The following is a 21,398-nucleotide window of genomic DNA, read 5'->3' as shown; positions in this document are numbered from 1 at the left end:
CTATATAGCCTCTTTCTTCCACAGTTTCTTAAATCAAGACTCATCCCTCTCTACAGAACGGTCGTGACAATCCGGTAAATCTTGTCTCCCCATATCTCGAGTGTGCAAAAAGACTGCCAAGGGGTATTATCGGGTTCACCTTACAGTGTGCTTTTGCGAAGGTAAGTATGACAAAGAATACGGTGAATGACCTAAACTTTCGGCCATGGCAAAATTGCACATTTTGCCAGATTCTATGCTTTTATTTTTGTGCATTTAAAAAAAGTGTGGTGACGTTTGTTTAAGAAAATGTAAGTTTCAGCACCAAAGATAATATTTTGTGACACTTATTTGTCTTTAAAATACGAAGTTTGTGCGAAATATTTGGTCATATACCGAAATAGCGTTTGTGGTGCCAAGTGGGTGAATATTTCCAAAAGCACAAATCTGTGTAATAATTTGTTAATGGGCGATGTTATAAATGAGTTTATTCGCCGCATTAAATATTGACAACTTATTACAAAAACACAACGACGCTTGTGCGGTCAACATTTCCGCTGAGTATACCCTGCATCCTTTGATAATCCATATGCTTACAATAATTACGCTTATACCCTCTCATACAGCAATGCTTGTAAATCTTTCGGAGAGATACTCTTAAAAATCAAGCAAACGTTGACAAGAATAAGGAGGAACGTGCCTAAATGCCAAAGGGGATTGGCCTTGCAATTATTGACCCGAAGCATCCATTTTTGTTAACCGCTGGTATACTGTTTCGAGGCGTAGATTTACGTTAGCTGCCTTATATCCCCCAATGTTCCGATATGCACCCCTCCATGTTGCCGGATAGAATTCCAAAGAAACACATTCATGTACGTTTTCTTGTTTTTGTTTAGGATTCCAAAAGATTTTGCTTTATTAAGGTACAGATCCTCTATCTAATTATTGCACGCGTACAGTACATTATTCTGTAATTTCCGATGCTATCTTGACGTGAAGCCGTCAGGGATGTTCTCTAATTCTACCAAGGGTGTATCCCATAATTACGGCGAAAACTGCATTTTATGCACTCCGTTCTGCTATCAGTACTATTAAAAGCTCTGTTCTGATGAATATTTGTGAGCCATCTCAGCGGGACCTAGTCACCTAAGCCGATGTCTTACATAATGGGCGCCTGTTGGTGTACATGTACTAGAACTTCCTGCCAATGTACGGGATTTGCTTCCGTTGTAAGTTGACAAGAGTACATATATAGTGCGCTGAAGTGTCTGTAAACTAACGATGTCTTCCAACAGCTCCCTAAATTATTTAAATCGTCCAGTCGTAATTAAACAGACTGCGGCCTCTGGATATCGACGATTTGGCCATTTTACAGCACTCATATATGCATAGTGTTATATGAATTATGTTTTACTGCATTATTTCTCTTTCTGTTTCCGCAGTTTCCCGATATATTGTGATTAAGTAGAGCAAGGGGCCCCGGGGAAATTCCTGCTCAAGTCGGCAGAGGCCTTGAGCACGGCACCTCCGTTATTTCCCTCATCGAATCCAGCGAATAATCACAATGCCATCGGGCCAAATTACATTAAACCCCAGCTACTCGAACTACCAAGGTTGAGTTTTTACCTTTCGTGACATGGCTACGAATTTGTGTGAATGATAATTAAATCTCCGGAATACTGGTGGAAAAGCACTGTGGCGGTTTCAGCTGATTATGCTGGATACAGTAGAGTGCTGTTCTGATGACTGCCGAGCTGTCGATACCAGAGGAAGTTCGTCGTAAGGTGCGAGGATAGAAAATGTCGGGGAGAACTAATGCAGATAAAGTGGCCCGATGACAAGCCTAGAGTTGATGCAGTATAGTCTTAGATCTGAAGACTCCCGTCGATTTCGTTTTCAGGACAATAATTAAGTGATATAACGATTACGAGGAAGCTTCTTGTTTGCTCTGATTGCTATCCTGAACTAACCGGAAGTCAGACAGATTCTGTCATGGGCGCATATGTAAAAGTTTCGTGATCAAAGGGGAAAAAGTTTCAAAATGATGGAAATTTTAAAGGCGTCCAGCAAAAGCACTTTTTATGGTATGGATTACTGGGGCAAGAAGAGTCTCTGGGCTTTGCTATTTGTGCTTCAGTGCGTCGTTGTGTGATTCTGTCTCTCTTTATATCTGCAGTGGAGAGATATAACCAAACATGTATAGCTATACTGGCGTGCTGGGATTCATTTTGTGTACCTTTTGTGCAGCGCACCTGGACTTGACTGGAATACCGACAAGGGATCAGCTGAACGAGTTGACGGCATACGTTCAAAAATTGGTAAAATGTCGAAATGTACCAGCAATGGCGGTAACTTTGGTGAAAGGCGACTCCTTTGTGTGGAGTAGAGGATTCGGTAAGGCGGATAGAGAAAACGGGAAGCCTGCAACACGGAACACACGGTTTTGCATTGGATCCTTGTCTAAGGCTTTTACCTCTACCATACTGGGGAAGATCTTGTCTCAGGAACAGAAGTAAGTTATTTCTTTGTGGAGTGATCATTTCGTAAGGTGACTTTATAATGAGTGTCAGGTTTTGCGAACAAGATCATGTCCTAGTTATTTATTTATTTGAATGGTGTTTTACGCCGTACTCAGGTCATGCTTGACAACACATACCATGTCTTGAGACACCTTATTCACAAGTTGCGACATTTAAGCTAATTTCTTAAAAAGGTTGCTTGACTTAGCTTTCACAACAATTTACGAAAAGTTCATTTACGAGGTTATATGGAAAAGTTATATCACTGCATATATTAGGAATGGACTTGAAATCAAGTTTGACGAAGACATGATATTTGTGAGAACAGTAGACATTGGGAAACGTTTCCCGCTGTCCACCTTTGAGAATTCTTTCTTATTAACGACATCATCATATCCTTACTGTCACAAAATTTCCAAGAACATAAATAGACAGAATGCCTTTAATTTTGCGCGCTGTAGAAAAATAACATAGATATGTGACATCGGCGGCTTGAGACCGACATTTTGATCGCCGCAGCGGATCAGCGTTTGGCCAGTGAGGACACAGACTCGTATCTAGGTCTCTCTGGCTCGGCGTTAAGTCAGCGGACTTGTCAGGTAAATGGTAAGTGCTGCGGCTGACTCCGTTACTCCATTTTCTTCCGCTATTAAATCGTGTAAGTGTTAACATTATTTGTTAACATTTTGTTAACTTAACTTAATCCTGAGTAATTCGTCACTTTCTTGTAGTGTGCCGTAACGCGTTCGTATGTGCAGAGTGGAACGTTTCAGGCTAATGAAAGAACGGCTAATTTACCTATTCAATATGATTTCCTTAAAACAGAGGAGCATTGTAAAAGAAAAAAAGAGACCTGTATAATAGCTTGTACTTGATATCCATTTGGGACCCGGCTGGGTTTTTGTCTTTTGCATCAGCAGCAATTAGTTTAGTTCTGCTCTTGTGTGTTTTGATCGCTATAGCAATATTGTCCAGGCTACTTCAGTTATCTCCCTTATCTATATATTTGTTTGGTTCAACGCATTTTCACTCATAGTACGACGTTCAGGTGCTTGAATGAATGAATCTGTAGTTCTTGGGGTGTACCTCGCAAAATGGCTGTGAGTGCTTGCGTCCTCCTTTCATACTTGGTATCTAATAAAAACTGGATGATTGATTGATTGGATGTTTAACAACATGCTGACACAAAATGAGAAAGTACCACGATTGTCAATGTCAATAAATTTGGCTTGGCACCGACTAGAGAATTCAAGGTTTTCACTAAAGACCGACGCAGTGCAATCTTGAACCATGAAATCAAACTTTTGTATCTATCGATCCAGCTTCCCTCAGATTATAGGCACTTTACATGAGTGTCTCTTTTATCAATATGAAATGTGTTTTATTTTAAAGAAATCTGTATTTATCTATGTATATTTATTGGAAATAATTATAATTTTTAAATTGAATATTGGTCTTTTCGAAGGTTTTGTACTTTTTATACTATTTTCGGCAACAGCTGCTACAGTGCTATATCCTGGGTTTTTTTGTAGTATCACATGGGATACACCTGTTCGCAAGATCCTTGGAGATGACTTCCGCTTCAGCGATGAGTTGCGCACTGACATCGCTAACTTGAGGGACCTCCTCGCTCACAAAATGGGTGTCCCCAGTTATTTTAGTGCTCTTCTGAATGGTTTCCCTGATGACGTCACTAGGTCAGATCTTGTCAGGTAATTTCTTCTGTATACGGTAGCATATTTGTTTTGCTACCGCTTTTTATGCATGACGAGATAATTCGGGTCAGTGGGCAGCATTTTACAAGTTGGCAATTTGACTTCTGATCTATTTTGATTATTTTAAAGGCTAATGTCTTGAACTGTGATTAGGACATATTTCTTTACTAGTCATTACACGGCATATCTTTCCAGTTCGCACTGGTTTTGGTGTCTTGACAATAAGCTGTCGACGAAGCCTTTTTGACCGTTTGACCCGTCTGTCCTTCCTTGAAAACCACTTGTCTTCCATCATCAGAGGGGATACACGTGACATTATCACCCTAGCAGCACAATAGGCAGTCAGTCATATTGGAGACGTTAACATGGGCTTGGATAGCCGCAGTACTCTACTATGGCGGCCAACAGTAGGTCATGCTACCTCTCCATACATTGCACATATCTGTATGCCATATGTGGGAAAGTTCGTCGGTAACTTGCCAAAGGCTTACACCGGTCACCCCGGTTCCCTCCACCCACGAAAGTGATTGCAATGGTGAAAAATCTTTATTATGGCATCACGCAACAATGTAATAAATAAATAAATGTTTTTGGTTCAGCTTTGAATTTAAACTTGAGGCCCCTTCATTAACACCTCAGTAATATTTCCATCATAGCGGAGCGAACATTTCTTCTTCTTACAGGCGATTACAATTCATGGAGGCCACCGAGCCTATCCGGACAAACTTCTTATACAACAACTACATGTACTCCCTGGCGGGTTACGTGGCGGAAGTTCTGGGTAAAGCTAGCTGGGAAGACTTGGTGCGCGACAACATCTTCACCCCGCTCGGCATGACGTCAACGGGCTTCGTAAACGATGACCACGGTTTTGAAAACTTTGCTCTACCGTATATAACAGTGAATGGGGAGCTAGTGAATATTTCAAAAGACTTGATAACGTAAGTACGGGTTAAAGATACATGAAAAGAAACTCTAAAACAAAGATAATGGTTTTATTTAAAACTTGAAAAATAGTTTTTGAAGTATATTTTCTTAACTACCCTTAAACTGATGCATCCATTCGGTCAACGGCCAAAATTTTTCGGACCTATGCCAACTATGAACTTACAGGATTAGCGGGGCCAGCTTAACGCCGTTCCAGCTGGGCTCTTTCTCCCGTGGTGTTGTTTAGACAGCTACCACCCTTGACATCACGAACACAGGCTACTAAATTTCCAGACTGACCACTGGGACCGTAGGAAACTGGAGTTTAAAGCATTTTCATCCCCAAGGAAAAAGCTCAGAAGCTTTATTTATACATTTATACGTCAGGACACATTCCATATTGCATATTAAGAAACAAAAATCAATCGCTTCATGTATTCTTTAGAGGTAAAGGGGACGGGTTAACACTCATAAACACACTAACTTGAATAGCGAATTGGAATTTCTTTTGAGGGTAATTTGTTTGATCCGGGGCGGAATGCTCAATCACCTGTAGCATTCACCTTGACACTTAGCAGTACCGTTTTAACGATATTGATTATAAAGCAATACGCAATAATTCAGGTTAGATTCAGGATTAGGTAACATTTCTGCATATTAGACACACAGGGACCCATGGCATGTTTCTGCCTTACCGTCTAGAGCATTTTCATCTCACATTCGTGACGTTACTTGCAGAAGCGTCAATCCTGCTGGACCTGCAGGCTCCGTATTCTCCACAGCTGAGGACATGACAAAATGGATCAAGTTTCACCTGAATATCTCCGCAATGCTGCGATCTCACAATCCTCTTTCCCCGTACCTCCTCAAAATGGCGGACACTTATGAGGGGCAAATGCCGGGAGGTTTTTTTCCAAATGACAAAATAAAGCCAACGTATCCGATCCATGATGTTACAATAGCATATGCTCTTGGCTGGGTGAACTCTAATTACAGAGGTAAGGCTTCTTAATCTACACGCAGTCCCATGCATACGTTATGTGTTTTTACTGATCCAAATCATGCACATTTCATAACATTTCGTTGTTAACCAATACGAAACAACACCAACTTGTTCATAAGTGTGTATACATTGACACCGCTTTTGTAACTTATAACAGCCAATGGAAATTGAATTGTGCCCTTTCAGTGGATCGGATTTGGCTCAATCCTGGTTTCGTGCTTGCGTCGTTTTAAGGCCATGACAGCAATAATTGGTCTTCAGCGCTTGTATGCCGGCTTAGGTTGAATTACATTTGTTGGTTCTCCAGTATAGCATCGCGCTAGTTTTGCTCAGCGAAATTTTTTGTATATCGTACATGGAAAATATGGTTGTTTACTCGCTAATGGTCAGTGGTATACCTTCAGCACTCAGTTTGTAAAAGCCCCCAAACAATCAAAACAAGTGGAAAGCCCAAGTCACCAAGGGCGACGATCCACACTCTCAACATAAGGACGCCGACCAGTACCTGGCTCAACCCTTAATGTCGAGTGCTATGCGAGGATGCACAAAGATTGCCAGCTTTGATATCCTACAGAAGCCTAACTAGGAATTGAACCTTGGTATGGATTCCTTTACGAGGCTGACTATCTCCTCCGTCACCGCAGCTGTGCAACAATATTTCTGGATTAAATCGAAGCGATGCCTTTTGGGCCATGTTGTCATGACTGAGCTCTCCTTTTTTTTGTCCCTCTGCAGGTTATCGGAAGCTCTGGCATTCTGGTGGAATCATTTCCTATACATCCGGTTTATGGCTGTTCCCGGATGTTGACGCTGGGCTGTTCTTCTCCGTCAGTGGACCGCTGGACCGGAACAAACGATATGTCACACAGGAAGTCGGGTATTTCGCCGCTGATCTGTTACTAGGGGAACGATCATGGCTGAATATGACAACCGCCTGTAAATTCCCGCTACCTTACGAACGGCCGGGTCCTGAGAAACCGAAACAGCCCAGACCTGATCAACACGGCGCAAGCCGGAAGCCGACACGCCCTCTAGCGGATTACACAGGGGTTTACGGACATTTAGCTTTTGGTAACATAACTATCTCACTAGGTGGTTCTGAAAATGCACCTTTGAGACTTCATTACGGGCGCTTTGGCGAAATGGTGTTGAAAGCTATGAGACATCCGAACACATTTGTGGCCACATACGTTGGACCGTTGTGGTATGTTATGGGGGCAGACGATGGTAGCGATCCGATCACCGTAAGATTTCGTCCGCATCCTCACGACAAAGCCGTTTTGTCTTACCTCGACTATCCCGTGGCCGAGAATCACCCAACGACCTTCATCCGGGGCCTTCAGCTTGACGATACGACGAAAACGAGGCCGAAAGATTTTTGCACTTCGACAGGATCTGTACTTTTCAAACATAACTGTATGTATTTCTATGTCCTCTTTTTCTATATCATTTTTAATATAAACATTCTGACGGAAAGGTGACTTGTGAATAAAACCGGCCCTTACCCTAGGTGTATGTAGCTGGTTGTTTTTTGTTACTGGAGCTTTTAGTTTTTATTCCAACTTACTCTTCATTACCCCCGTCACCATGACTTACGGCTTCTCCAAGACGTTTGCACCACACTGTCAATGACCTCTCAGATCCACTGTTCGTAGTTTGACAATAAAAACGATTTAACATTAGTACTAGAGTTTGTTATCTGTAATGTACTACTTTTATTTGAGTTAGACTTTGCAAGATCTGTGATGGCTCAAAACAGCCAGTCACCGAACAACACACGTCGAATAGTATAATTCCATATATTCTGTTTACTTACATTCGAAATATTTCTCCACATCTGCATCTCTCTCTACGTGCTAGTTTGTTTAGATTGTTGCTTAACGTCATGTACACACTAATACCCACGTATATACGATGGCGGTCAGTCTTATGGGTAGAGGAGATTCTTGGAAACCTTTGACCACGGAGTGTTCTGTGTCAAGGCGTTTTAGAAGAAGGTCCTTTGAACTTTCTCAAACAACGTTTTATATCATTGTAAGGAAGTCCAGTAAATGGCCATGTGGTACATTGTGTCAAACAACGTTTTACATCAGTATAAGGGAGTTCGGTAAATGGCCAGGGAGCTTTGGGTCAAACAATGTTTTACATCAGTATAAGGGAGTCTGGTAAATGGCCATGGGGTACCTGGTGTCAAACAACGTTTTACATCAATATAAAGGAGCTCGGTAAATGGCCATGGGGTACCTTGTGTCAAATAACGTTTTATATGACTATGAGGGAGGTCGGTAAATGGCTTTGGGGTACCTTGTGTCAAACAAAGTTTTATATCAATATGAGGGTGTTCGGTAAATGGCCATGAGAACTTTGGGTTAAACAACGTTTTATATCAGTATGAGGGAGTTCGGTGAATGGCCATGGGGTACCTTGTGTCAAACAACGTTTTATGCCACTATAAAGGAGTTCGGTAAATGGCAATGAGAGCTGTGGGTCAAACAACGTTTTATATCAGTATGAGGGAGTTCGGTGAATGGCCATGGGGTACCTTGTGTCAAACAATGTTTTATGCCACTATAAAGGAGTTCGGTAAACGGCAATGAAAACTGTGGGTCAAACAACGTTTTACATCAGTATAAGGGAATAAGGGTATAAGGTCAAATAACGTTTAATATGACTATGAGGGTGTTCGGTAATTGGCTATGGGAACTTTAGGTCAAACATCGATTTACATCAGTATAAGGGAGACCGGCAATAGGCCATGGGAACCTTAGATCAAGCAACGTTTTATATCATTGTACGGGAGCCCTGTAAATGGCCATGGGAACCTTGGGTCGTTTTACATCAGTATAAGGGGTCCAGTAAATTTCCATGGGAACCTTGGGTCAAACAACGTTTTATATCAGTATAAGGGAGTCCAGTAAATGGCCACGGGAACCTTAGGTCAAACAACATTTTACACCAGTATAAGGGAGTCCGGTGAATGGCCATTGGAACCTTTGGTCAAACAACGCATTGCATCAGTATAAGGGAGTTTGGTAAATGGCCATGGGAAACTTGGGTCAAACAACGTTTTACATCAGTACAAGGGAGTCCGGTAAATTTCCCTTGGAACCTTGGGTCAAACAACGTTTTATATCAGTATAAGGGAGTCCAGTAAATGGCCACGGGAACCTTAGGTCAAACAACATTTTACACCAGTACAAGGGAGTCCGGTAAATTTCCCTTGGAACCTTGGGTCAAACAACGTTTTATATCAGTATAAGGGAGACCTTTAAATGGGCACGGGAACCTTAGGTCAAACAACGTATTACATCAGCATAAGGGATTCCGGTAAATGGTCATGGGGTACCTGGTGTTAGACAACGTTTTACATCAGTACAAGGGAGTCCGGTAATTGGCCATGAGAACCTTGGGTCAAACATCGTTTAATGCAAGATAATCCGTGTTCAGTTCAGAGCGAAGCTCCGGCAACCTTCGCCATGAGAAAATCTAAAAGAAAGGCATAGAAACCTATGATTAGCCATCGTCTTACACCATTGCGAGGGAACCCAAACATGGGACTCGCTACCTTTGGTCAAAGTTTTTGTCAATGAAAGAATAAAAGCTATAAATCCGTCTGACTTTTTGTCTGTCTGTGTGTCTGTTGACAACTTCACTGAAATAGTTATATATGGATTTGGATGGAATTTTGCGCTCAGATAAAAACCTTCGGCTGAGAACCAATCCATTTTGGGGGTGATCTGGGTCGTTAAGCGATTCTTCACCACTCACAGATAAGGCTGAAATACAGAGTATCCTCCCCGTGTGCACAGCACGACAATTTCTACATTTAACTGGGGTGGGTGTTTGTTCTCTCAAAGTGCACACTTACACTAGTTCATTTACTTGATTGGCTTTTTACGCCGTAAAGCTTTGTTTCACATAAACTGCAACGGTCAGATTTAAGACGATTGGGGGCGGAAGTGACGGAGAAAAGCTATCGTCCTTGTCAGGTAACTGGCAAACGTCTTGGCTCCACCGAGAACCAGGTATTCGGCTGAGGTACAAATAACGAACGTGATCAGGTCAGGTAAAATATATGTATCCACTTCAACTTGTACACTGTTGAAAAGCGCGATTTTGTAAGTGTGGAAAAGAAACTTAAAAATATGTTAAATTGTTTGAAATATGAAACATGTTTTGAGACCGGCTCCACTTCGATTAAGTCATTTAAAATATATTTATTTGATTAATGTTTTACGCCGTAGGTCATTTAAAATGTTTGTACTTTCAACAAAAAATAATGAATCACAATACCAGAAACCAGTAATCTGTACGAGCCACAATACTAGAAATCAGTAACCTATACGGTCACAATACCAGAAACCAGCAGCCTATACTAGTCACAGTAACAGAAATCAGTAACCTTAACAAGTTACAGTACCAGAAATCAATAACCTATAGGAGTCACAATACCAGAGACCAGTAACCTATACGAGTCACAATACCAGAAATTAGCAACTTATACGAGTCACAGTACCAGAAATCAGTAACCTTTACGAATCACAAAACCAGAAACCAGTCACCTATGCGAGTCACAATGCCAGAAACCAGTAACATATACGATTCACAATACCAGAAACCAGTAACCTAGAGGACTCACAATACCCGAAACTAATAACTTGTACGAGTTACAATACCCGAAACCAGTAACCTGTACGAATCACAAAACCAGAAACATGTACGAGTCACAATACCAGAAATCAGTAACCTATACGAGTCACAATGCCAGAAATCAGTAACCCACGCGAGTTACAATACCCGAAACCAGTAACCTATACGAGTCACAATCCCAGAAACCAATAACGTATACGATTTACAATACCAGAAATGAGTAACCATTACGAGTCACAATATCCGAAATCAGAAATCTTTACGAGTCAGAATACCAGAAATCAGTAACCTCTACGAATCACAATGCCAGAGACCAGTAAGCTATACGAGTCACAATACCAAAATCAGTAACCTATACAAGTCATACTACCAGAAACCAGTAACCTATACGAGTCACAATACCAGAAACCAGTGACCTATACGAGTTACAATACCCGAAACCAGTAACACATACGAGTCACAATTCCAGAAATCGGTAACCTATACGAGTTACTATACCAGAAATCAATAACCTATACGAGTCACAATACCAGAAATCAGTAACCATTACGAGTCACAATACCAGAAATCAGTAACCTATACGAGTCACAATACCAGAAATCAGTAACTTATGCGAGTTACAATACCAGAGATCAATAACCTATACGAGTCACAATACCAGAAATCGGTAACCTATACGAGTTACAATACCAGAAATCAATAACCTATACGAGTCACAACACCAGAAAACAGTAACCTATACGAATCACACTACCAGAAAACAGTAACCTATGCGAGTCACAATACCAGAACCAGAAACTTGTCCGAGTTACAGTGCCAGAATCAGTAACCTATACGAGTCACAATACCGGAAATCAGTAACCTTTACAAGTCACACTACCAGAAACCAGTAACCTATACAGTCACAATACTGGAAACTAGTACTTAATCTTTACGAGTCACAATACGGTCCGGAAAACAGTACTTAATCTTTAGAAAACATAATACCGGAAATCAGTAATCTTTGCGAATCATTTAATTTTAAACAGGTCGCATTCGTTTGACAACTGTTCGAAAAAATAGTTAATTGGATACGGAATGAAATGTATGAATTTCATGGAGCTGTACAAAAGTAACCAAAAAAAAAAAAGAAACGCAAAAGACTGTTGTACAAATGAAAATATATGTTTATTTCAATGTGTAAAAATATAAAACATTTTAGTCTGTTTTTTTCTGTTCATATTATGCACCTGATGGCAAAAATTTCTTTATAAGTGGTACCATATCATCTGACAAAAGGAATATGCATTTATACAAATACACAACTATGAATGTTATAACAAGAACATAATTTACCTCGGAGACGAAGACTAATGTAATAATATCTTGGTATATAATCAATTAGCAGCTGATTACAGTAATATTTACATATTGCATAAACTTGAACTTTCCACTGTACCCATGTTAGAACAAAGCATTGAGCCTCACACCATGCAATCAATCCACCTATCTGGGCCAAAACGTCTGTTTTCAGTCTTGGTGCCATTTCGTAGCCACTTTCCGCGTTAACCCAAAGGTGTCCGGGTGGCGGGTCACTCATGACGGCACCGTTATGTGATTGTGCTTGCGATTTTTCGTTCATTTGCTGGACGCATTCTGTAAAATGGTTTCACCTATCCCGCGCGTGGTCGTTATATTCAGAAGAATTTCCCCGAAGGCCTACTTAAAGAAAATCGCAAATAGTCGCAAATTGCGCCTGTCGTAACATTCCATGACAAGATGGTGTAGTGAAGAGGTAAGTCACCATAATAAACGTTCTTGACGAAGCCTTGTCACCGCTTTGTGACAGCTTGTTAGTGGAACAGACACCACGCAGTGCAATGAGTTTGCTTGGTGCACGCAGAGGGCATCATAATATTCAGTTTAAAACCACGTAAAATGATCAGCTTGATGGAATTCCTCAGAGGGCTAGATTTAGCCTTTTGTTGTTTGTTGGGAGATAGATCAAAACGTCGTTAAGTCGCAAAATGACTTTCAAAATGGACCTTCTTCCGCATTTAGCAATGAAATTTTGTCCGTGGAAATTGTATTGCCTAATTCTAGAGTTCCAGCTCATTTTCGATAGACCTATCGGAGGACTAATCACAATTAAACACGATCGCATGTCCTGGAAACAGACAGTAACATTTTCGACATCCAACGCGAATTTCAATAATTAAGTGTATCAGTCAAATGTAAAACGTCATCACACAAAGTAAACTGTCTGTACGACATATAAGAGACATCAATTCCCCTACTCTGGTTGAAGTATCTATGAAGTTACGAAATTGACCATATTTATATACAAGGGATGACTCGGTGTTAAATATATGAAGATAGGTAGGTTATGAAATCTAATCCATTTCATATCATATGAACATCATACAGTGGCATATATAAAGGCCCTATATCCAGCCTGTTCAGTTACCCGTCTTTTAACACTTTAGCAACCAGTCGGTATTTATTTATTTCATAGATGTTTTACTCAAGAATATTTCACCTATGCTGCGGTCAGCATTATGGTATAGAGGCCATTCACTATAATTAGTTAAATCGATTTTTGATTCCTTTTACACGGCAACGCATTGTTTCATCGGTTGAACTAGTTACACTTTCTGAACATTCTTGCTTTTAAGACTAGCTTAGATCGATGAAGAGTTAAGGTAGGGCATTGTCGAAAAAATCCATAAGGTTTGCGTTTGAATTAGTGTATAAAATCATCCTGTATAATCATTCTGAGCCTTAAATTTCACAAGTTACGAAAGCGTGTATACATGTATATCTGGCGTTGAAAAATAAAAGAAATAAAAAATTCCTTGTGAAATTTAAGTTGTTTCTCAGTGCGTTTTGAACTAGTGAATTCGTGGACACCTGCAGCGGAACAGCTACTTAAATGCAAAATACCTTAATGCATTATCTCCCCTGAAACGTAACACACTATAATAAAGGTCAAGATCTGGCTAACATAGTTCAAGTGAAATGAAAACTGAAGTAGAAAACATTTACATTGAACATTTTAACTGGTTAACTGCGATAAACAATGAATGCAAATGTTTCTTTCTAAAAATATATTTTAATTTAAAACCCTGAATGTGCAGGACGCTGCTAAATGCATGAATTGCGAGTAACCTGGACAATTCCTGAACGCAGGATTAATTACACATATAGGTTATTGTAAACTTTTTGTTTTAAATATATATTTTTTAAATGTTATTTTTGAACAGATTCATTTGTCTTTTTTCCAAGCCTATGGAGAGCCTGATAGGTAGGCCTTATAATTTTGTCGAAAATGCACGAAAACTAAACTGGGAGTAGAGTACAGGGTCTTCCTTCATAAGGCTTCATCCGGAGTATGTCCTAAATTACGCCATGCGCAGATGAAGTATGTTTATGAAAATTAACGTTCGCATATTTCACCAAGATCTCCCAAATATTTGCAATTATAAGCTACAGGATGAAGATCATTCCTTCATCTGTAACAATACGCCTCTGATGTTACTGTAAGCAGCTTCATAGTAAGATATTTTGATTGTGGCTTAAGCAATCTGCTAGATATAAAACAAAGTGGACGAATTTGCAGCAATTCTTGAGTCTGTTTCTTAAACCTTCATTTTAATGCAATGACAAACAGCTGTTGTTATAGGAGGGAAAAACAGCTCAAAACTGAAGCAAGCATTGCCAGATTAAAAACTTGAATATATCTTCTTGTAGTCATATTTCTAGACTTTTTAAAATGAAATCAAACGCATTCAAATTCTTAAATTCTTCGATTGCCATTACATTATGCCTGTGGCAAGATTACACTGATATCGTACCCTTTTTCTTCCAGCATTTTCACCTAAAGGCGAAATATATGTGAACATAATTTGTGTAATCTTTTACTCGACTCCAACCTTACGAGATGTGTTAAGAATGGGACAATTTTTCTGAGACGACAGAGTACCCGTCCGCCACTGAATTCAAATATTTAAATTTTCTTAACTCTCTTAAACAAAAAACCGAAAAAACAAAGAACAGCATACATCATATTTTGTAATTATAGACAGTTAGATAGAACATGTCCGGCGTTTAATCCGCACCAGTTAATATAATTCCTGATTAAACGTTCTAGTCAATATGAGCATCATAGGCGGCGTTAGTGTGTACGAATTTGTCATAAGATGGCGGCTGATCCAGCTTGTCAGATGAACTTGGGGTCACATCTAGGTCGGTGTTTCCTCCGTCAAAAGTACGTCGTCTGGGGACGTTTACAGTGATGGTCTTGGAATCCACCAGGTAATCCACGGACTCCTCGTCCATGTCCAGCGGCCGCAACTGGTGAGATTTGAGAGTGGACGGGTGGCATAGGAGTTTGAGTATCTGTAACACCAACAACATCAGAATCACCTGTTCATCTAGTTTCACTGTAGTATTCCTGAGATTGGATGGCCGCACAGTTACATTACAGTGCTACTGATAGGATGCGATTTGGATGGTAGATGAAGAATATAAATAAAGACGTCATGACTCTTTTCACTGAAGTTGGAGTATTTGATGCGTTGTATATAATGACTTACCGCGAAGGCGTTGTCGTATGTGATGATCTTGTATATCATGACTTACCGCTATAACGTTGGACTATGTGATCATCTAGTATATCATGACTTACAGGGTTAACGTTGGAGTCTGGGATCATCTTGTATATCATGACTTACTGCGATAACGTTGGACTATGTGATCATCTTGTATATCATGACTTACAGGGTTAATTTTGTAATATTAAATTATCTTGTATATCATGATTTACAGGGTTAACGTTGGAGTCTGTGATCAACTTGTATATTAGGACTTATGGAGATAACGTTGGATTATTTGATCATCTTTTATATCATGACTTACAGCGAAAACGTTGATCAGCCTGCATACCATGACTTACCGCCAAAGCGTTGGATTATTGAATCATCTTGTACATTTTGCCGATATAACGTTGTAGTATTTGATCAACTGGTATATCATGACTTACCCGGATAACGTTGGAGTATTTGATCAGCTTGTATATCATGACGATGGGTATCCAGATGATAGAGATGAGCGCAAGGCACCAACCTATACCCACGGCCCAGGCTGGGTACTCATAGACAACAGACGGCCGTTTGTAGGACAGCTCCGAATAGTTGATCACACCCAGGACGAAGATCACCTGAGAAACAACCGAGGATCAAAACTAAGCGTGCTACTGAGTGAGAGATCAAAAGAGTTGATACATGGATATACATGTTATTAAATCTTGTTCACAGACAGAAGAATAGAATGCATTTGTGTAAGGTGTTCAGGTTAGGGTTAGGCCCATAAAAATCTGGCCAAAATGTACTTTCAGAAACACACAAAGGATGCTTTTGAGGCCAACACTAAAGCTTTTTTCTATTAAAACGTTAATCAAACTTCACAAAGAACTTCTACAGCTGTAAGTGCATAGCTGTAAAAGATGGATATGTCATTCAGAATGAAGTAAAATGTGTCACTTGGGTGAAATGCAGTACTTAATGGGTTTTATGTCAATCCTAATTATTGTCGTGAAAAGGGGGAAAACTTCCACCACGAATTCATCCACACAAAGGGTTTCTCTAAAAACCGGAATATATCTAAAAAATCTGAAAATGACAAGCATCCGTAAATAAATGACCAACAGAAAAGATGAGGCCATGACATGCACTAAGAGAATCGTCACTAAGTCATAATAACTGAATTATTACTAAGTTATTATCGCTGAATCATCTCTAAGTCATTATTACTGAATTATCACCACGTTACTGTTATAAAATCTTCACTAAGATATTATTAGTGAATCATCACTAAGTTGTTATTAGTGAATCATCACCACGTTACTTTATTACAAGAGAATCATGACTAAGTTACTTTATTACAAGAGAATCATGACTAAGTTACTATTACTGAATCATAACCACGTTATTATTATAGCATCGTCACTAAGTATTATTACAGAATCGTCACTGAATTATCACCACGTTATTATTATAAAATCATCCCTAAGTTATTATTACAGAATCATCACTAAAATATTATTAGTAAATCATCACTAAGTTGTAATAGTGAATCATCACCATGTTATTATTACAAAATTATCACGAAGTTATTATTACTGAATCATCACTAATTTATTATTATCCAAAGCAATATGTCAATTATCACACTTAACAGTGTAAGGAAAGAAATACCAAATGGTCAGTTTTGCCGAAGTCAACATTTAAAAATTGATTTAAAAAAAGTTTATTTTGTTAATTTAGGAGCTAAAGTTAGAGCACACATAAATTAAGTTTTATTTCAACACACAAATCTATCAAAGTTGAACATTTGAGCAGTAACATATGCACTGCATTGTTTATTTATTTGATTGTACTTTTACGTTATCCTCAAGTGTATTTCATTTATACTATACGACGGCCAGGATTGTGGAGGGAGGAAACTGGACAGAGCCTTAGGGAACTCACGGCCATCCGCAGGCTGCGAGAATACCTTCCCGCGTATGACCGGAGAGGAGGTTAGTTCGAGTTGGACTTGAACTCACAGCGACCGCGTTAATGAGGGGCTCCTGGGTCTTTGTTCTGGGGTATCACGCAAACCACTATTAAACCTAATACTTCAAATGATGTATTGTTCTTGTTCGTGACTTCTCCACTCACCAGGCAGTAAATGGGTGACGTAATCAACCAGCTGATGAACATGTACGGTCCAATACGATATCCCAGCATCATTTCGAGGTTGTCGTAGAAGCGTCTGATTCCTGGAAACACAATTGAATATAAGCGTAATTCTGCTTCAACAAACTATCTCATAAGCAAACCTACTTTCGGCTCTGGCTGATGACGGCCAAAATTATGTTATCGTCTGTAAATTGTATCATTATAGAGTATCATCAATCTGAACGTAGAGAAATCCGTACTTTTTTGATGACGTTATAAAAGGCACATGGTTATTTCATGTTTTGATTTCTTGTTTAAATAGCATCTTTGAAAACAAATCCATTTTAATTACTCCGCTTAGCTCCAGACGTATAATACGTGCTTATATATAGATCTTTTAAACAGGTCCAGATCGAAACTTCATTTACGTGTCCTCTAGGGGAATACATGTAAGCCTCTTACCATAGACGTAGGATACGGCAGCGCACTCTATGAAGGAAACCAACAGTACGATCTTACTGCCGCCGTAGTAGTCGAATAGTTGAAAGACGTACATACCACCCTGTGGACAAAGAACAGGTGTACATGTGAATAGAGGAAGAAGTTAACATTGTTTACATTGTTATGAGCAACAGTTCAACACCATATATGTAGCGTGTCCAAAAACAGGTGGCCACTGAATGTGGGTTGTTGACTGTTTTATTAAATGTTCTAAAAAACTTTACAGGGAAAGCATAATAATGGTATTTGAAATTAGTTCACGCTTTATTTTGCCCGAATGATAATATAGGAGGATTTCGGGCAGCATTATTATGTTACATTAACAACGCAGAGAACTAAAAAGAACCCCCAGATATTACAAATTGTGTTATTCAGTCTTAATTTTAAAAAAAATCAGACTCAGCGGAAAGTCTGCTGTAAACTATGTCTAACATCACCTTTGCTTATTTTTAATGAATGCTTTTCACTAAATAAAATGTTTAAATACTTGATATCTCAGGTGGGCTTCATAAACATGTTAATCATGATGGAATCCAATAATGTGACACATTATTTTCACATCTGAAAAAATTATAGTTTAGTTCGCTAGTGTAATGCGTCCTCACAAACACAGATAAGTTGGCGGTTTCCTCCCATCATGATGCTGGCCGCCGTTGTATAAATGGAATATTCTTGACTACCGCGTAAAACACCAAGTAAAATCAAATCAAATCAGAGAAGTCCCTCCAGCATTAAATATCGGGTTTGAGGCGAAACAAATTTTGGAACGTGATTGCCACCAAAAGTGGTCCATATAAAGCAAACGTTGGCACCAAAAACGATCCATAAAACCAACATTGGCATCAAACATGGCCTACAGAGCCAACCTTAAAATTTAAAGGTTTGACATTTAAAAAATCGAAATAAATAAAAATAAAATAAAATAAGAAACGATATTTTCGAATTCAGGTTTAATTGGTGTTTTCTGAAGCTAATTTTAATGTTTGTATTCTTTGCCTTTGCTTGTTACCTCTGTACACATGGGTAATCCTACAAGGAAAGTTACAAAACACACGATCCCGATGAAGATCTCTCGTCTGTAACCCTTCCTGAGATAGCCTGGCCATTGGTCAACGACTGTAGTAATGACGCCTTCCACACCTACAAACTACATAAAACAAAAGGAAGTGGTTAAAATCCACGCCTAGAAGACTTACAAAACATGAACACAAGAGTAAGGGATATGTCCACGCCTAGCAGGCTTACAAAACATGAACACATGAGTAAGGTGTAAAGTCCACACCTAACACGCTTAAAAAACATAAACAAATGAGTAAGGGGTAAAGTCCACGTTTAGCAGGCTTACAAAACATGAACACATGAGTAAAGTGTAAAGTCCACGCTTAGCAGACTTACAAAACATGAACACATGAGTGGGGGGTAAAGTCCACGCCTAGCACGCTTACAAAACATGAACACAGGAGTAAGGGGTAAAGTCCCCACCTAACACGCTTACAAAACATGAACACATGAGTGAAGGGTAAAGTCCACGCCTAGCAGACTAACAAAGCATTAACACGTGAGTAAGGGGTAAAGTCCACGCCTAGCGGGCTTACAAACCATCAGCACGTGAGTAAGGGGTAAAGTCCACGCCTAACACGCTTACAAAACATGAACACATGAGTGAAGGGTAATGTCCACGCCTAGCAGACTAACAAAACATGAACACAGGAGTAAGGGGTAGTCCACGCCAAGCAGACTTACAAAACACAAACACATGAGTGAGGAGTAAAGTCCACACCTAGCAGACTTACAAAACACGAACACATGAGTGAGGGGTAAATTCCACGATTTACAGGCTTACAAAGTGGGATCACAGAAGATGTTCAAGTCCAAGCTTTACAGGCTTACAAGGCACGAACACAAGAGATAGCCTATTTTCAAATCCTACGCGTAGCACGCTTACAAAGTACGACCATAAAAGGAACTGGTTAAAATCTACGCCTACCACGCAAGCATACAAAACACATGGAATGAAACACCTATGTATTTTGTTCACTTAATATTGTCTATCGTCGTCCTCAAGAATATTCTCATGGGTGGAGAAAAAGGAAAATGGATGTCTGAGGGACGAATTGATTAAACATGAATTAAAGATATAGTAGAGCAGAATCGGGGGTAAATGGTTACTGCTAAATCTCCTGACTTATAGCCGCGAGGACGAGAGCTGGAATCGATACTCCGACCTCAATGACCAGGTGTCGGGCATCGTACGTCACCTTGTGACAGTCTCGCAAGAAAAAGAGTGACATTCCTATAACAATAGACCTCTGAATTACCTCAATTAAAACGTGCCACATTCACAAAGCTTTACACATGGAGTGAGTGCTTGGGGTTTAAAGTCGTACTCTTTACACATGGAGGAACAGGTTGAACTTTTTATACCTCACTGTCCAGGCCGAGTAATATAACCATGATGAAGAAGAGGATGGACCAGAGCGGAGAGATGGGCATAGCCGCCAGGGCCTTCGGGTAGGCGATAAATGTTAGACCGGGGCCTACAACGTGGAATAAGGGGAATGAGTGAAGCTCTGTGATTGTATACAGTGAGTGGTTGAAATTTTACTCAACATGCTAGATAAACATATTTCGTCTAGGAAATTTATGGCTCGTTAGGATTTAGAAAATAGTAGAGTAAATACGTTTTTTTTTCTTTCAAGGAAGCATATCTTAATCCAGTTTAATAATACATAAATACAGTAGAACATAGAACAACCCAATTTATTATCGATAAATTTCATATGTAAAATATGCATGTAGCAGACAACTACGTACCATTTTTCGCGAAATTCAATACAATCTATTCAAATCAAAATCATTCTTGGATTTGTAAAGGCTTACCTGATTCAGCCACTTCTGCTATGTCTACCCCCTGCTCTTGCGCCATATATCCCAGAACAGAGAAAATGACAAATCCGGCAAGGAAACTGGTGCCACTGTTTGTCAGGGCAAAGATGATAGAATCTCTGAAACAATGCAGAGCGAAAGATAGTGTGACGTACGACAAAATGACATGAACAGACAGCGTCATGAACAGTCGTCATCATGAACATTCAGTGTCATGAACAGTCAAGGACAGAATGAGTTATTTTCATGAACAACCATTGTCAATAGCAGTCATTGCCATGAATGGTCAATGTCATTGTAATACACATCCATTGTTTTGGACAGCCACTGTCATGAATAATCATCGTCATGATTAGTCATAGCCATGAACAACCATTCTCGTAACCATTGTCATGAAGATCATGAACATAGCTATCATGACCGTGAACATTCATTGTCGTCAAAAGTTACTGAGTTTTACGACCATAAACATGCTTGTATCTGTGTTCCGCTTTGTACTTTAAAGTTGTATATGTATACC

At 39.6% G+C, this 21,398-nt stretch overlaps 2 protein-coding genes across 2 annotated transcripts in view; one reads left to right on the top strand and one right to left on the bottom strand.

Moving 5' to 3' along the window:
- The first annotated feature begins 1,832 nt into the window (after positions 1–1,832).
- Positions 1,833–7,799, top strand: LOC135473505 (uncharacterized). Its single transcript, XM_064753356.1, has 5 exons — positions 1,833–2,491; positions 4,031–4,210; positions 4,897–5,154; positions 5,879–6,138; positions 6,879–7,799. The coding sequence occupies exons 1-5, from the start codon at positions 2,175–2,177 to the stop codon at positions 7,622–7,624; spliced, it is 1,761 nt and encodes a 586-aa protein (XP_064609426.1). The 5' UTR covers positions 1,833–2,174; the 3' UTR covers positions 7,625–7,799.
- A 4,200-nt stretch (positions 7,800–11,999) lies between these two features.
- The window catches only part of LOC135473912 (sodium- and chloride-dependent taurine transporter-like), a 29,432-nt gene continuing 20,033 nt past the window's right edge, over positions 12,000–21,398 (bottom strand). The window contains exons 7-13 of the mRNA XM_064753844.1: positions 20,873–20,997; positions 20,417–20,529; positions 19,002–19,139; positions 17,954–18,053; positions 17,492–17,592; positions 15,814–15,990; positions 12,000–15,170 (exon numbers count right to left, since the gene is read on the bottom strand). Coding sequence (XP_064609914.1) covers positions 14,919–15,170; positions 15,814–15,990; positions 17,492–17,592; positions 17,954–18,053; positions 19,002–19,139; positions 20,417–20,529; positions 20,873–20,997 — 1,006 coding nt within the window. The 3' untranslated portion in view covers positions 12,000–14,918. The remainder of the gene's footprint in view (positions 15,171–15,813; positions 15,991–17,491; positions 17,593–17,953; positions 18,054–19,001; positions 19,140–20,416; positions 20,530–20,872; positions 20,998–21,398) is intronic.

Source organism: Liolophura sinensis, chromosome 8 (assembly GCF_032854445.1).
Source record: "Liolophura sinensis isolate JHLJ2023 chromosome 8, CUHK_Ljap_v2, whole genome shotgun sequence".
Lineage (NCBI taxonomy): Eukaryota > Metazoa > Mollusca > Polyplacophora > Chitonida > Chitonidae > Liolophura > Liolophura sinensis.
Note: the sequence above shows the minus strand (reverse complement) of the source record. Positions and strands in the feature narration are given on the sequence as shown.